Consider the following 18,322-nt stretch of genomic DNA (forward strand, 5'->3'; position numbering starts at 1 on the left):
GAATGTTGTAGAACTCTATGCAATAAATGGACGGTAAGTGCAAAAAAAGAAGCACTCAAGAATAGGAAAAATATGTTTTGTGTGTGAGGCTGGGTTCTTACGTGGAGGCCGAAGTATGACTGTGACTGCGCCGATTTGCAGAGCGACACAATTTATCAAATTGCAGCTAAAAATAGTTTGATTTTTAAAAGGGTAGTCTGAATGGTCTCAAATAATAAAATAATTAATACCTGCCAGATTGCTCACTTCCTCCGATTCTCCAGTCTCTGTACGTCTGGACAGTTGTGACCACTGCAGCCCATTACTGGCTTCATCAGTGATCAACACGTTATTGCTAAAGCTGTAAGATTGACAGAAGTGGTCACATGTCTGTCCAGCAGAACAGGAAGGACAGAGACAGTTTTTGTCTTTTTTTGTGCCCTTTGGACGGAAATATGATCACAGTGTAGGAGGTATAAAGACTGACTGGGAGACGCAGGAAACATCACAACAGACATGACAAGGGATTTATAAGGTGAGTATTGCCTTTTTATCATTTTACATCATTCTCAGCTATTTTATTTTTAAATCTAATTGGCTGCAAAACCGCTTAACATCCTTGCATTAAAATGTGGTTTGATTGTGAACGGCCGGACTCTTTCACATCTTAACTTTAATGACTTTGAGCACTATGGAGATCTGCATGTCGGTGCGGTTTTGTGTGCGTCTAAGCTGCATTGCACCTGCAGTGTGTGAACTCAGGCTCATGGTACTGAGATTGTCATGGGGTTTTTTTTTTACCTTGATGACACAAGAAATATTTTGGATGATTATGGTGACATGTCAGTCCAGCGCTCTGGAAAATGTTGGAGCAATAAAACATGAAAAAATAATAGATGAGTATTTAATAGTATGTCCATATTCCAGAATTGTCAGTACTGCAGCGCTATTAGGGTAGGACTTCACATAGCAATCGCTTGTCCGAGACACGGCTCCTTTTATCTTGTGGCTGTGTGGTGGCATGTGTTGTCTGCCAAGTAGGAACGTACTCTTAACAGGTGCCAAATTAAATGACTTTTTGATGTTGCTGATTTTCTACAACTGTATTTTTTCTCATTGCATTGTTGAGTGAGGTTTTTACAAGCATTTTTAGCATTTTTTATTCTATAGTTTTTGTCTCTTTTTGATATGTCATGTTTTAAGCTGCTTTGTTTTTAATACTTCCTAGTATTTGCCTTTTGACAAAACTTTATTGATATAGTCATGTGCGGATTACATGCATTTTTCTACCTGAGAATTTTCTGCATCTAATACATTTCCACAGGGAAAATGGGCACATAAAAGTCAGCATAGCCACAAGAGAGGTTGACATGTTGCGGATTTGAAATACAGTTAACGCTATGTAAAAAAAACGTAATGGGTATGAGATTTCTATAAATCCCGTCAACTTTGCTGGAACTGGAAGACGCTGCTTTTTTGACACGGCGATAATACGCAACATCAAGAAATCATTGTGGGAACATAACCTAAAGTGTTTTTGTTGTTTTTAACTTAAATTAATTTAATTGGGTCTAAAAATAATTTTTGCTGTTGTGTTTCAATACAAATTTTGCACCGTTTGGCTTTTGCAGCTTCATTTCCCTGCACATTCACATCGATGTGGTCATTGTAAATCAGCCGAGAGGAGCTCAAAAAAAGACAGAAAAGTTACAAACTAGTCATCATAGCGGGTGACTGACAGATTTACTCTGGACCTAGACATAGACAGGGCAAAACAGCGGCTATAGAAGGCAAATGCTACAAAAAAATTTAATGAAACCCAATTGCAAAAAATATTTTTGACCCAAATTACATGCATTGGAGTAAAAATAAAAAATTGTCCCTAAAGATGGACAACCTTATTAATCCTTTCAAGTTTCCCTCCCCCATTATTTATCTCAACTTCTACCTGCAACTTCAGCCCCACTTCACTCTAGAAACCCTTCAGAATAGCCCTCACTTATTTCATTCTCACTGACGTATTGCTTTCTTCTTTTGCAGTAAATCTCCTTTCTTGCTGTCTTCCTTATCCTATTTTCTGTCCAATTTTTCTGCTTTCTTTTCCTTCCCCCTTTCCCCCGCTCTCCGTAGTAAACAGATCCCCTTCTCGCTGCAGTGGTTTGAACCGTTCTGAATCCCCTAACAGAGAACGTAATGATTATGGGGGCAGCAACAACCAACTAAGCAACAGCAACAACAACCTGTACATTCCAGATTACTCCGTCCACATTCTGTGTGATGTCCAATTCATCAAGGTAACCCATCAAACATATATATCACATGTTTTGTTTTTTTGTAGTCCGTTTAGAACTGCAGTTTCCAAATGCAATCAAGTATTTCGTTAATTTGGATTTTCCCATCCTAAGGGCTCGTGTGACAAAACAGCTTCTTATCTTAATCAGCCAGACATCTGGATATATTAAGCCAAGAGAAATACATTCACAAGTCAACACAAACACAATAGTGTATGTGTTTTTCTTTGGCTGGTCAAGAAGGACATACTATTATTTGTATAAACCTGAATGTCGATTTAAAGAGCCCCCTGCTATAACAACTGTGTAAATTGATTGATTAAATGCTCAAACAATGAGACCTGAGCCCTGTGGAATAATACCCTCCCTAGTCCTTGACCTGTGGATGTGTGCTTGAAAGAACAATCATAACTATTTAAGGGACATATGCCTCTGTAGCAGTCAGAATTGAAAGAGAGAATCAAAGAGACATTCCTCAGACCATCAGTTTGGTAGCATGGATTTATTCAGAGAGACACAGATTTGGATTCTACATGATTCCAGCCTAAGGGTATACGGCCCTGACTGGAAGGATACAGATCTGCTCCATTGACCATCAGAGAACCCATGGATACATTTGGGGAGACCAGGTTGGGACAATGAATTCACCTGACCTCATGGATATGTTGTTTGGGGTTGCCAGGTGGGACCCTCCGGTCGCGTGGAACCCATGGAGACATTCGGAGAAGCCAGATTGGGACCCGCCAGTCATCTGGCCCCATGGAAACTCTCGGAGAGGCCAGAGTGGGAACCTCGGGTCTCCTGGTATTGTACCTCGAATGACTGTCGGCTTCTTAAGCTTGCCACTGTCTCCTCTCTGTGGGTGCCTGCCAAAAGTGGGGGGCCACTGGTTGAGGTAGTTGGCCCTGAAAATCCCAAAGTCGCATCTGTTCTATTCCCAGGCGGACCAGTGGAAGGGTGAGGACTGTGTAATGTAGTGCCATCTTGAGTATTTGCTGGGACTGTTCTATGTGTTTATTGTCCTTTTGGTGGTTCAATAAATTATTGCCACACTGTTAACCATCACCCTGTGTTGTCTGAGTAGTGTTCTGCAGACGGAAGATCGCTTGTTTTCACAGCTCGTTCAGACGTCCGTGCACATCGGTCTGATCTCGGGCTATAATGCACGGACTGGCCGGGGGTCTCCTGACCTGAACTCAGCCTCAGATCCGCTGCCAGTCCGTGCATTGCTGTCCGGGATCAGACCAATGTGCGTGGACGTCTGCATGAGCCCTAACAAGAGGTATTGCACTTACTACCTGTTGTACCTGTAGCATTGACTTGCTGCTGTCCCCTCCCACAAGGTAAAACTGCTTTTGCTGTATATATATCAGACCGATATGTATCAGAACTGTCCCGATTCTCCTGCTTTGTAACTTGCCATTCACTTTTTTTAGAATGCGCAGTAGCTAAAAGTGTTGGACCTTTCATGCCCTCGCTTCCTAGTTTTCATTGCACCTGTTGGAGGCTAAACCTCCTATTGAAGTGAATAGGAGCTGAGCTGCAGTACCCAAGAGCAGCCACTACACAGTGTACGGCACTCTGGTATTCCTGCACCGTTCACTGCCAGAGCTAAGAACAGCCGATCGCTGGGCTGTCGGGTGTTGCACCTAAGTGCTGGACAGCCCCTCTGAAAAAGGGAACATTTTCAGGTGTTGTAAAATTGCTTTATTTTCTACCAATAGATTACAAGGCAACAGTATCAGAACGCGTTGGCTGCCAGCCGCATGGACAGTTCTCCCCAGTCCCCAGAAATAGAAGTATTCAGTGACGGGGAATGTACAAAAGTCACCAAGTATCACAGAGTGTCCGAATCTCCAAAAGACGACGCCGTGACCACATTACTAAGCGACAGAAATTGCAACTTAGGTAAATGTCATTTATACCACTCAATATGTATTTCATATTGAATGGGGTGTTACCAAAATATTAAATCATGTATGTAAATGGGAGACCATCACAAACTTAGTAATGGGGCAGTAAGAGAGTGGAGACTGTGTAGCCGTCCATGTTCACACCGGATGGAGCTGCTGCCATAGAAATCAATGGCTGCACATAATCTCTGCCGTTCCCTCCTCACCCCGAATTAGTGGCTTGTGCTGTCAATGCAATTGGTTATAGATCTGATTTTATTATCTAGTCTGTTCTAAAAAGCAAATTGAAAGATGGGTTCCTATCTGTTGCTGCACTTCTAGAAAACTTTTGACATGTAAGAGTATGTTCTTGTTCAATTGATCACCAAAGATTTGTAAACCAAAACCAGGAGTGGGTGTAAATTGCAGAAGTGGTGACGTGTTTCTATTATACTTTTCCTCTGATTGTTCTTCACCTGGTTTTGGGTTACAAATACTGAGGAAACATACCGATAGTGGGGCCGTAGCCTTACTATGAGGCCGCCATCTGTGGGCACCACCACAGGATCCTGATTATAATTATTCAGCTATCTTGCCAAGGCACAGATATATTGGGTCCGCAAGAGTAGGAAAAAACACTAGGTAGCGGCCCATTTCCACGCCTGATAATCTGCCCATAATGAGCGCTGATCGACGCTACAGCAAGTCATTTGCCTCCGTTTACATGGAGCTTTGCAGACGAACCACATCGCATTTACATGAGACGTGTCGCTGACAGAAGTTATTTTTATGTCTGCATAACAGATGTGATCGAATAAGTTTATTATTATTTAATAATATTTATTCTGAGAAAAAAAATGTAAAACATCATAAATGCTATCTTTTTTTTTCCCTTGAACGCATGTCCTCCTAAAAACGCAATAGAAAGCGAAGAAAACATAATATCCGTAGCAGAAAAATCCAGCTTCAAGGATCCTTTAAAATCATAGTTTTATTGCGTGTATAAAAAATCAAAGGCATAAATATCACAACCCCTGTGGGGGTGGGGTGGAATATGGTCTACCAGGCGCGTTTCAGACGGTAAGGTCATTGCATAGTGTAGTGACCATTCAGTCCACATTATATACCATTTCCTGTTGGACACGTGATACATCAAAGCCAATCCTGATAAACTGGATACAGGGTTAAAAAAACATCTGTAATCCTTAAAAACATATAATACTATTGCAATGAAAAGGAACACACATAATTTAGATAAGAAAGAAAAGGGGGATTATTCATAATGATATATGAGATCATATTTAATATTCAGGCCTAACGGCATTCTGGTTTGTAATAAATCACGACTCACGCCGCTTCATCAAAAGAAAAGGAAAAAGTTATGGCTCCCAAAAAATGGCGACACAAACCAAGTTTTTGTTCTTTACAAAGTTCAACATTTTTGTAAGCCACTAAATAATAAGCTATACAGGATTGGTATCGCTGTGATCGTACCAATCTCAAGAATCATGTTGCCAGGTCAGACAGTCTGGGAGAGTCCACAGTTTGGGAACAGTGGCACGACCATGCTCCTGGTCGGAGCTGTCAGTCTTCAGGAATGCTCTTGTAACAGTTACCAGTAGAGGACTATGGGATTATTTTTAGTATTCCTGTATAATAAATTGTATAAATATTTTTTTTTTCTAATTATTGGTGCTTGAGCAGTATAACCCGTTTTCTCTTACCAGCCGGCAGCAGATCGGATGTTTTGAAAAGTCCCAATGACTCTGTGTTCTTACATATGGAAGACATCCCCCAAATACGAGAGGAGTTGGCGGACATTTACAGCTGCACAACAAGTGAGTTTAAGAGATCACATCGAGTGTTGTCATTTTTTTCTATTTTAGCTGCAATGCAATAATGAAAAGCCTTTAATGATTCCACCTGTGTAACAATAAGTTCATGATTACGGGAGCAGCCGCCTTGCCTGAACTTCTGTTAACAACATTTAGAGTTATATTTTACAGCTGTCACATGAAGATGGTCATTGTCATCTCTATGGGAAATTGTTTTGGTCATACTTGGTTTCCTGTAATGAAAGGAAGAAGAGGTGATCATCAACTATTGTGAATGATGGATCCTGGGGACCCTGTACCGTGGGTCTCTGTCCTACCACTAGAAGGCTGACACACAGAAAACAGGTGTTTTCTCCACCCGTAGGGCTATAGCCTCTCCTCTGACATAGGCATTTTAGTTTTACCCTGGTGGCTGTAGGAGACATATTCTAGCTGTATCAGGTTTTTTTTTCTCAGTTGGCTTGTTTGTCTCCCTCTTGTTTTTATTAACTAAGGGATGGACATAGAGTGCAGTCCATTCTAGTTTTACCACCCTTTTCCACCAGTCGCCCATCACCCATACTGGCCATGCTCCGTCACCCTTTGGGTCTCTACTGTAGCTGCATGCAATTGGTGGACACTAGTGTTCAGCGAGCATGCTCGACACTGCTCGGTACTCGCCCGAGCATCATGCTACTCGAGATGTTCGGCGAGCACCGAGCATTTCCGGGTTACTCAAACGGGAGCTCGGGTCTCCGCCCTGCATGTTTGGCGCTCTTTACAAAGCCAATGAACATGCAGGGATTGCCAGCCAGTCACTGTAATGCCGCAGCCATGTTGGTTGTGGGCATTACATTGATTGGCTGGCCGCACAGCGTCACCTCGAGTATTTAAAACCGGGCGCCGCCATCTTGGACACAGACGGCCGGGATCAGCTAGTGTAGGGAAAGTGCTGCTGAGCTAGGGAGAGATTTATAGTGCGAAATAGGTAGTGTAGGGTCCGTAAAGGCTGCCAAATCAAACAAACAATCCTTCTCAGGACTAATATCCATTCCAGATATCAGGCAGGCAGGCCATATAGGAGACGCAGTGGTTATACCAGCAAACGCTGCATTACAGTCCTGTGTGGTGCTGCTCAAATTGCTAGAATTAGCTCCAGGTCTTGGGGGCCAGGAAAAATCCTTTTTTTTTCATCTAAATCCTCTTTTTTTTTTTTTCCTCCTTCACACTGTACAAATACCCATCTTATTAACCTTTTGGTGTCGTCGTCCCCTCCCAAAAAAAAAAAAAGTGTGTCTGTGACAGTTCAGACACAAATATATCTGCTTAAAAGAGTCTGGTGTAGGCCAGAGAAATAGAAGTGTGGTTTTGCAGTTCCACGGGTCAAATCTCTGTATTATCCACTTTTGGGCCATTTTTACCTAAAAAAAAAAAAAAACAGTTTGAGTGTGTCGCTCACTGTTCAGCCACAAATATATCTATTTAAAAAAGTCTGGTATACACCAGTAAATTATAACTGTGGTTTTGCCGTTCCACGGTAAAAAATCTCTATTATCCAGCTTTTGGTATTTTTTCCGTAAAGAAAAACAGTAATAGTGTCTCCCTGATTGTTCAGACACAAATATATCTGTTTAAAATAGTCTGGTGTAGGCCCGAAAAATAGAAGTGTGGTTTTGCCGTTCCACGGGTCAAATCTCTGTATTATCCTACTTTTGGCATTTTTTGCCATAAAGAAAAACAGTAATAGCGTCTCCTGATTGTTCAGACACAAATATATCTCTTTAAAAGAGTCTGGTGTAGGCCCGAGAAATAGAAGTGTGGTTTTGCAGTTCCACCGGTCAAATCTCTGTATTATCCAGCTTTTGGCATTTTTTGCCGTAAACAAAAACAGTAATAGAGTCTCCTGATTGTTCAGCCACAAATATATCTGTTTAAAAGAGTCTGGTGTACACCAGTAAATTATAACTGTGGTTTTGCCGTTCCACGGTAAAATATCTCTATTATCCAGCTTTTGGTATTTTTTCCGTAAAGAAAAGCAGTAATAGTTTCTCCTTGATTGTTCAGATTGTTTAAAAGAGTCGGGTGTAGGCCAGAGAAATAGAACTGTGGTTTTCCTCTTCCACGGTTCTAATTTCCTTTTTATTACCCTTTTTCCATTGATAGTGCGAGTGTAAGCTATTTTACTTCATTTACAATGGGCAAGGCGCATGGCAAGGGACGTGGAACTGGACGTTCTCGTGATGGTGCGTGTAGAGGACTTGGCCGTGACCAACGTGAAAATGTGCCACAACCAACAGCCACATCTTCTCACTCCCAGTTCTTGACCGAATTACTAGGGAAGCACAGAACAACACCAGTATTGCGAACTGATCAGTGTGAACAGGTTATTAATTGGATAGCTGATAATACTTCCAGTTACCTGGGCACCACCACCTCTGGTCTGTCTTCCACACGGTCAAATCTTAGTAGCCGTGAGTCTTGACCGCATACTCCTCCTCACCCTGATGCTCCTTCCTCCCACCATGCCGAGTGTCGTTAGACAGCAACTGATCCCACACTTGGACACTCTGAAGAGCTGTTCACTGGTCCATTTCCAGATTTGTGCCCCTCGCCTGCTCCGCTTGAAGTGGTGGAAGAGGAGATCCCATGTAGCGATGCCCAAATATTTGAATAGCCACGGCCACAGGAAGTCGACGCTGGCAATTTGTCACAAGAGGTGGACGATGACGAGACACAATTGCCAGGAAGTGAGGAGGAGGATCGTGGTGCGCAAGTGGAAGAGGAGGAGGTGGTGGATGATCTAGTAACTGACCCAACGTGGCAGGAGGACATGCAGAGCGAGGCCAGCAGCACACAGGGTGAGGGAGGCAGAGTACCCCAACAGGCAGGAAGAAGCAGTGTGATGGCCGCACACAGAAGACGGGCAACAATTGCCCGTAACACCAACACGAGGGACAGTTCAACCTGTAGGTCTTCCAGAGTCTGGAATTTTTTTAAAGACTCTGCTGAATACCCCAAAAAGGCCATTTGTACCACCTGCCATGCCAGCATCAGCAGGGGTTACAAAACTACCAGCCTGACCACCACCAGCATGATCAGGCAAATGGCAGCAAAGCACCCGACTTTGTGGGGCGAACCCCAGGGTCCACGACCAGTGTTAGCGGGTGTCACCACTGCTTCTTCCGCTGTTGTGCGTGCAATAGAACCCCCTGTTGTGTGTGCAAGGCAATCCCCTGTCTATACTGTATGTAAAGATGCCCCCTCCTCTCAGTCTTCACTTGTTATGGCAGTTTCTCAAGAAACAGCATCCACGTCCACGTCCCACCGCAGCGTTCAATTGTCCATATCCCAGACCTTTGAACGAAAGCGCAAATTCGCAGCTAACGCCCCACAGGCCACAGTCCTAAATTCGCACATTACACCACTGCTTGCGTTGGAAATGCTGCCTTTTAGGCTGGTGGAGATGGAATCCTTCCGCAACCTTATGACGGTGGCCGTCCCTCGGTACTTGGTCCTCAGCCGACACTATTTTGCCCGGTGTGCCATCCCCGCACTACACAAGCACGTGTCCCAAAACATCTGCCGTGCCCTCAACAACGCAGTTACTGGGAGAGTCCACCTGACAACGGACACGTGGACAAGTGCTTGTGGCCAGGGATGGTACATCTCCCTGACAGCACACTGGGTAAACATAGTGGAAGCCGGGACCCAGTCGGACCTTGGGACGGAACACATCCTCCCCACACCGAGGATTGCGGGCCCTATGTCAGTCAGAGTTGCCCCCACAGTGTACAGCTCCTGCGCATCCTCCTCCTCCTCCTCCTCCTCATGTTCAGCCTCCATCTCAGATATCACCACATCAGTTACAAGCTGGAAGCACTGCAGTACTGCCTCCGCCAAGCGGCAACAGGCTTTGCTGAAACTCATAAGCTTAGGTGAGAAACCTCACACTGCTTGTGAGTTGTGGACAGCTGTGAAAGAGCAGGCAGATCTGTGGCTGAGACCGCTGAACCTACATCCAGGCATGGTCGTGTGTGACAATGGCCGTAACCTGGTGGTGGCTCTGAGGCGAGGCGAGATCACACACGTACCATGCCTGGCTCATGTGCTTAACCTCGTGGTTCAGCGGTTTCTTAAATCGTACCCCGAGTTGCCAGATCTGCTCGTCAAAGTACGCAGCCTGTCAGCTCATTTTCGGAAGTCGGCTACAGTCGGGGGGAGGAGGAGGAGGAGGAGAGCATGGTCAGTCGTCATCTTGGTGAGGACACGGAAGTCTTGCCCGTTACCAGTCTGGCACGCATGGCTGACTTTATGTTACGCTGCCTTAACCGTGACCCTCGCGTTGTCAAAATGTTGGGTGACAGTCATTACTGGTTAGTGACACTTTTAGACCCCTGCTACAAGGAGAACTTTCACTCTCTTATTCCTGAGGTGGAGAGGTCTACAAAAATGGGGCAGTACCAGAAGGCCCTTGCTGCAGAACTGTTAAAAAAATTCCCATCTGAACACGCTAGCGGCAGAGGTCACAGTTCGTTGCCCAACCAAGGCGTACATGCGAGAGAGACGCAACTCCAATCTAGCAGAGGCAGGGGAACACTGTCAATGTTCTGGGACAGTTTTCTGAGACCCGCCCAGCTTACAGGCTGACCGTACCAGTGTCCTCCGTGATTCCTCTGTGACTTTTAATTTTTGGGTATCCAAGCTGGACACTTGGAATGAACTCGCTCTGTACGCCTTGGAGGTCCCGGCCTGCCCTGCCGCTAGCGTGTTATCGGAGCGTGTTTTTAGTGCCGCTGGGGGAATTATAACTGATAAGCTCACACGCCTGTCAACTGACAAGCTGACCCTTATCAAAATGAACAAGGGCTGGATTGGGCCAGACTTCTCATCACCACCAAATGACAGCAGAGTAACATAAAGTCAAATCCACTGTGTTATTTCGGGAGGTGTATTCACATGCACCGCTTCACACCCACACATGGGTATACGCTTCCTCATTTCGGCTGTTTTATGCTCTTCTCCTTATCCTCAGCCTCCACCACCACTATATCACCAGGGTGACCGTGGTCCGTGTTGCCATTATTGCAAGTTCCTCCGTCCTTATTTTTGGCAGCTTTTGCTTGGAAGGCATAAGCAAAGACTATGGCAGACCCACTCCCCAATATTGGGAATAATGTTTTTAAGATGCTGTACTGTATGGCTCTTGTAAGGGTCATTAAAACCGTCTTGTTAAGCTACTACGACCTCCACGTCACTTCCAAGGGGCATTAAAACCGTCTTGTTAAGCTACTGTGACCTCCACGTCTCTTCCAAGATGCATTAAAACCGTCTTGTTAAGCTACTGCGACCTCCACCACTTTTCCAAGGGGCATTAAAACCGTCTTGTTAAGCTACTGCGACCTCCACCACTTTTCCAAGGGGCATTAAAACCGTCTTGTTAAGCTACTGCGACCTCCACCACTTTTCCAAGGGGCATTAAAACCGTCTTGTTAAGCTACTGTGACCTCCACGTCTCTTCCAAGGTGCATTAAAACCGTCTTGTTAAGCTACTGTGACCTCCACCACTTTCCCAAGGGGCATTAAAACCGTCTTGTTAAGCTACTGCGACCTCCACCACTTTTCCAAGGGGCATTAAAACCGTATTGTTAAGCTACTGTGACCTCCACCACTTTTCCAAGGGGCATTAAAACCGTCTTGTTAAGCTACTGTGACCTCCACCACTTTTCCAAGGGGCATTAAAACCGTCTTGTTAAGCTACTGCGACCTCCACCACTTTTCCAAGGGGCATTAAAACCGTCTTGTTAAGCTACTGCAACCTCCACCACTTTTCCAAGGGGCATTAAAGCCGTCTTGTTAAGCTACTACGACCTCCACCACTTTTCCAAGGGGCATTAAAACCGTCTTGTTAAGCTACTGTGACCTCCACGTCTCTTCCAAGGTGCATTAAAACCGTCTTGTTAAGCTACTGTGACCTCCACGTCTCTTCAAAGGGGCATTAAAACCGTCTTATTAAACCATTCTGAACTCCACAGCTCTTCCAAGGGGCATTGAAATGTTGTTTTTAATTACCTCTAACCTCCACGACTCTTCCAACGGGCATTGCATTTCCTCCTAATTTTAGTCATCTTTTGCTTTTCAATGCAAAGGTGAAAACTAAGGGAGACCCACTCCCCAATAATGGGTAGAAGGTTTTTAGTACGCTGTAATCCACGTCTGTTTCAAGGGGCATTGCAGTTCCTCATAATTTTTGGAAAGCTTTCCATTCACTGCTTAGGCCAACAGTGTACAGGAGACCCAGTTGCTGTAAATGGAAAAAACGGTTTAGTTAAGGCCCTCTGACCTCCATGTCACTTCCAAGGGGCATTGGAGTGCCTCAAAATTTTTGGTAGGCATTGCACTCACTGTATGCCCTATAACTGTGTAGCCGAACCGCTCCTTTTGGTACAGAAACATATCCTACAAGACATGTGTGGTTGACTGGCCTGATATTGATGTGAATGGTCCCTGTTCCTCCTGCTCTTTCTCCTTTGCCACCACCTCATCCATCATTTATCACCTGAAGCTTTGTTTTAACGGGAGTCATAGAACTGGGATAGTAGCAGGAAAACATCCAGCAATCCGAGGAGGAGGTAGGCTATGCGCCAAAACGCTGACCACCTCAGGCCTAGCCGCTACTACATACATGCGCTTGCATTCCAAGAAAACAAAGCAGATGCTAACTTCTATCATCATCATCATGCTCCTCACCTTGGCACTCTCAACTCCCCTGATGGAGAAGCCAGGGCCCACCGGAGGAGTCTGGTTCTCTGGTGGGCTCGTCCAATGCTGCCCTAAAGCAGGCCAGGCTAAGAAAAGTGTGGGGGAAGTTCCCAGGAGAAAAAGGGACGGCTGGGGACCATTTGTGGACACCCGGCCGCCCCCAGGCGGCTGGGGACCGTGTGTGGACACCTGGCCGCGTGGCGGCTGGTGACCGAGTATGGACTCGAAGCAGCCATGAGGTAGTGGCCAGCTTCGGCCTCCTCCAGACTAAAAGGCCCCATTTCAAGTGCAAGCTAGCAATATGGTATTGCAGCCTGCGGGTGGGTGGGTGGTTGGCTGCATATTTGCGCTTGCATTGCAAGGAATGGGGGAGGTACAATTGAACACTGCCCTGGGACAAGGACTTGCACGGAGATAGTTGCAAGTCTGCAATGACAGGTGCAGGGTGGGAGGCATCTTCGCATGTGCCTTGAACAGGGGGTTGGCATGCACACACTATAGCGGAATAGGCTGTCCTTCCCACTAAATGCACTGGGGAGGGCACAGGTAATGTTTTGGTATGCGTGCTTAATCTTATGTATAAGGTGCACCGGGACAAATAGGGGCGGCTGGGGACCGAGTGTGGACACCCGGCCGCCGGGGGGGGCTGGGGACTGAGTATGGATACCAGGCCGCCGACGCAGCCATGACATGGTGGCCGGCGTCTGCCTCCACAAGCCTAAAAGGCCTCATTTCAAGTGCAAGCAAGCTAGCAGTATGGCATTGCAGCCTGGGGGTGGGTGGGTGGCAGGCTGCACACTTACGCTTGCATTCCAAGAAAACAAAGCAGATGCTAACTTCTATCATCATCATCATGCTCCTCACCTTGGCACTCTCAACTCCCCTGATGGAGAAGCCAGGGCCCACCGGAGGAGTCTGGTTCCCTGGTGGGCTCGTCCAATGCTGCCCTAAAGCAGGCCAGGCTAAGAAAAGTGTGGGGGAACTTCCCAGGAGAAATAGGGGCGGCTGGGGACCGTTTATAGACACCCGGCCGCCCCCAGGCGGCTGGGGACCGTGTGTGGACACCCGGCCGCGGTGCAGCTGGGGACCAAGTATGGACACCCGGCTGCTGGGCGGCTGGGGACTGAGTATGGATACCTCGCTGCCGAAGCAGCCTCCTCCAAACTAAAAGGCCCCATTTCAAGTGCAAGCTAGCAGTATGGTATTGCAGCCTGCGGGTGGGTGGGTGGTTGGCTGCATATTTGCGCTTGCATTGCAAGGAATGGGGGAGGTACAATTGAACACTGCCCTGGGACAAGGACTTGCACGGGGATAGTTGCAAGTCTGCATCTTCTGATGCGGCAAGGATCACTTCTGATGGGCACACTTTTAGGCAGTGACCTGGAAGTCAGAGATGCTTCCAGGGGTCTTCTCCATGCTGTTCCCATGTCTTTTCAGCACTGTATGCATGTGTCACACAGCACATGGCCAGATAAGGTTGTAAAATGTTAAAATGACATTTCCCGGTGAATGCATTTGTCTCGGTTGAAAGCAATACAAAAGTGCAAAAACGCATAAAAAATGCTACTTGTGAACATAGCCCAAGGTGTAGAGGAGTATTTTTGTTTTTGGTTATTTATTTTACCTTATACACAAGTCTTTACCCTGGAAAGGAAGTTCCTTAACATATTTCACAGGAAAACCGTTTCAGTTTAGTTTTTGAACGTTTTATTGTGAGCCCGTAAAAGTGGCTTAATACCTCTGACCACGTTGTTGACAGCAGTGACCTGGGGGTCAGAAATGCTTTCTGGGGCGATCCCCATGCTGTCCCCATGTCTTTTGAGCACTGTCACTATCGTTTTGGGCACTTTTTAGGCTTTCTACAGACTGCCGGGGGTGCCGCCGCAAAAATGCTCGGGTCTCCCATAGACTAACATTGGGCTCGTTGCTCGGGTCGAGCACCCGAGTATCACGGCGAGCTCGGCCCGAGCTTCGAGCACCCGAGCATTTTAGTGCTCGCTCAACACTAGTGGACACATCTCCTGCTGCATCTCCCAGGCTCTCTCTGACCCTGCTTCCTTTGACTGACACTTTTAGGTTTTGGTAGTTGGCCTTCTGGGCTTTATCCTCTTGTTTCCCTCAGGAAGCCTCTGTGGGTCCAATTTTGTTTGCGCTCACTGCGGGCAATGCTTACCGCAGTCACTTACTGCAGTCAGACAGGCTTCCTTGTGTCCAGTGCCTTAACTCTGCGCCTGCGTCCGACCACTTGGACACTCCCTCAGGAATTGAGCTTTTCAGATTGGGTAAAAAGTAGGGAATGGGCGGACCGCTGGAAATTCAGGTACCAACCCGAACTTTATGTAAAAGTTCAGGTCGGGTGCCAGAACAGTATCCGAACTTCAACCAGAACCAGAACCCCAGTGAAAATAAAGGATGTCCGAACTGTGAAAGAAAAAAAAGTCACTCTCTCTGTCACTCACACTCACTCTCTCTCACACTTACTCTCTCACTCACTCACACTCTCTCCCGAACACTGCGATTGACTTCCACAGAAAGTCCGTGTTTGGCGTTCTACCCCGGACAGTAACTGTCCGCTACAAAAGCCGAACATTTCAGGTCGGGTTTACCCAACTATAGTGAAAAGGCCTGGGGCAATAATGTGATACTCTGGTGAGCTGCTGCCAGTCTGTGGTCGAGTCCCTGTAATGGTTGCCAACTCACATTGCCACCATCATTCATTCCCTCCAAACCCCTTCTGACAGCAAAAATAATCCAGTTTCACACTGACGCCCCTGCAAGAGAGTGAGGATCTTCTCCCATAGATTGTGCTCAGCATCCTCGGAGGCTTCACAGGATAGAGCAACTGTGGACAGTGCGGCAGTACTTTATCGGGCAGTGAACGACTCCCTCTATACTAAAGGTTGGTCCGCCTCTCCCTCCCAGAAGGAGATTTCCTTCTGTCTGCCCCACCGGCAATAGTTATTGTTTGTTAACTTGGACTTTGATGATCTCCTTGACAGGGAATGGAAGCATCTCGGCAGTTACATGTTTCATCTAAGAGGGCTGAATTTCTTTTCCTCTTTTTGGAGGAGTTGGTTGCTAAGTGATCCACATGTCCATCCTTCTATACTCTCGTCACATGTCTTTCCAGGGCTACAGCCTTGCCTTTTTCGGATGCAGCGTCTCCAGTGACCTGCTGAATAAAAAGATCAACAATCTCTCTAAAGCGGCACTCTCATAGGCAGGCGCCTATGTACTTTTTCCTTGTTTTGGCTCGGCAGACCTTGTTTGGCCTGGTCTAGTGCACTCCCCCAGAGCCTGTCTTCTGGAGCCCCGCTGGAAGATCTTCTAGACCGAGGACAGCTTTTCCCCAAAACTTTCCCTCAGTTGTATTTAATGGTGTGACCGACCAAGGAATATTTCCGACTTTGTTAACCCATCCATACATAATGCTTTTGGCCTTAGCATTTCTCCATTGTCTTTCAGCGCATTGTGGCCTTCTGCAAGCATATTTAGCCCACCCTTCTTGGGGTGGCTCATTGTGCCCCTCCTTACAAGTATCCAACCTCAACACCTCATCCTATCTGCACTGCTAGAGTCTGTCTTCAGCATCTTTAAAGTAATTCTCCTATATACCTCTCCCAGAAGGTGTCAGTTCTAGTGATATCACCTGCATCGCAGGGTGTCTGAGCTCGCTGCCCTCACCTTCAAAACTCCCTTCATCATTCTCCATTAGGAAAAGGTGGTTTTACTTCCCGGGACATCCTTTCTACGAAACATAGGTTCAGCCTTTCACATCAACAAGGGTACATTAATTTCACTTTTTGCCCTTCCTCCAATCATCCCTTGGAACTGTGTTTCCACCATCTGGATTTAGTCAGTCACAGAAGCTTTCAGGTAAGTATTACAATCCTCTATTTGTGATCTCTGATGGGCTCCACTAAGGCCTTCAAAATGACCATTGCCAAGTGGATCAGGCCCTGTATTATGCAAGCCTACAACACCAAAGGTAAAGCTCTGTTCTCTTTATCTTTACTGCCCATTACACAAGGGTATTTGGGGGCCTCTTGAACTGTCAGGCATCAGACATTTCTGCAAGGCTTCTACCTTTGTCTTCATTCACGAAGTTCTACAAGAGTTACTCTATTACTTCTGCCGAAGCAACTTCGGACGTAAAATGCTATAATCGGCTAAGTGGTCCACAAGGTCAGCTGTTGTTTTTTCCATCCCCTGGGACTGCTCTTCTGGAACACCCCACAGTCTCGTGTCCTCCAATGTTACTAACAAGAACACTTTATTGTTTTTTTTTCTTCCCCAAATTCAGGTCATGTCGATTCCTGGCTGATACTTGTTAATTTTTTGGGGAGTGTGGGGGGGGGGGGGGGGTTGCAAAAAAAAACGGAGCTGCCTAGAGCCTAAGTGAACGGCATATCCTACCAGGTGGAGCCAACACTTTTTTCTACCTTGTGTCAGTTTACTAGTGACAGGGCCTATACCCCCAGATGGCTGTTTCTGAGATGGGGCTGGTCTCTGCTTGTTCTTCTCGTCGCGTTTTTCCTTACAATGTAAACTGACAGCGCACTCTCTTGCCACCCTATGACACTTGTCACTAGAGCTGGCGAGGTAGCGCACTGTCACTGTGCATTGAAAAGGATATCGCACAGTGACAAGGGAACTGGTACTGAGCATCCGTCAGAATTGACGACCGATGCAAGCTCAGTAGAGCCGGGACTAGTCCAGCCCCTGAAATGGTCGTCATTGATGACTCTTCATTTCAGGGTGGAGACAGAGGCTGCGGCTGTGACGGCAGCCTCTGCCCCCCTGATGACGACTCCTTTCAGTATCCGAGCATGCACTGGATATGAATGAAGCGTCATCAAACAGGAGGTAGTAAATAATAGCAGTTACTGTACAGGAAACGGTAGTGACCTTTTAATGAAAGTGTATCAGAAAAGAGATTAAATTATTACATTAAATAGATAAAAATTTAGGATTAAATCAATATTAGTTCCACTACTAGGACAACCCCTTCTCATTCCCCATATTTGACCCCCAATAAAATAAAAAAACTTCTACTCACCTCTTTGAATATCAAGAATTTACTCCTAAACTCTACTGAACCAGTCGAAAATTTAGCTCTGACCCTAATACATAGACTTCATGTTTTTTTTATATATTTTTTTTTTAGCAAATTGACCGTTTGAGAAGAGTTGATCTTTTCCAGCAAACTTTTTTTGTGTTTTATGACAGAACCGGATTCCTGCAGTGTCACTGTGGACTTGGAGCATTCCTGCGGAGACATGATATCCAGTCCAGTGCAAAACAGCGGAGAGGAGACACTTGGCAAGAAGTTATTGAGGACGCTAAGTATGTCTGTTGTTTACTATGTGACCAATCTGAGGGAGCACAGTCTGTAAGACCCAAAGCACCAGCTACATTTCTGCAAGGAGAATCAGTGTACCCCCAAGAGCTGCTACATTGGGTTCTCGCCAGGCCAACCAGAACCTACTCTGTACTAACAAGGAGCAAAAAACAGGATGTCTACTGTTGGGTGTCTGTGGTTTGGCTGATATCCTCAGTTATGTCTTAAGGCTCTTTACAGGGAATC

The 18,322-nt window shown here is 46.1% G+C and overlaps 1 protein-coding gene across 3 annotated transcripts in view; it reads left to right on the forward strand.

Annotated features, from left to right (window-relative positions):
* Positions 1-18,322, forward strand: part of CNNM1 (cyclin and CBS domain divalent metal cation transport mediator 1) — a 71,896-nt gene that overhangs the window by 42,393 nt on the left and 11,181 nt on the right. For all 3 annotated transcript variants that reach the window (XM_073685003.1, XM_073685002.1, XM_073685004.1), the window contains 4 exons: positions 2,110-2,273; positions 3,995-4,178; positions 5,890-6,000; positions 17,965-18,081. In XM_073685003.1, coding sequence (XP_073541104.1) covers positions 2,110-2,273; positions 3,995-4,178; positions 5,890-6,000; positions 17,965-18,081 — 576 coding nt within the window. The remainder of the gene's footprint in view (positions 1-2,109; positions 2,274-3,994; positions 4,179-5,889; positions 6,001-17,964; positions 18,082-18,322) is intronic.

Source organism: Phyllobates terribilis, unplaced genomic scaffold (assembly GCF_046119375.1).
Source record: "Phyllobates terribilis strain yellow unplaced genomic scaffold, ASM4611937v1 Scaffold_5__5_contigs__length_657084704, whole genome shotgun sequence".
NCBI classification, from domain to species: domain Eukaryota; kingdom Metazoa; phylum Chordata; class Amphibia; order Anura; family Dendrobatidae; genus Phyllobates; species Phyllobates terribilis.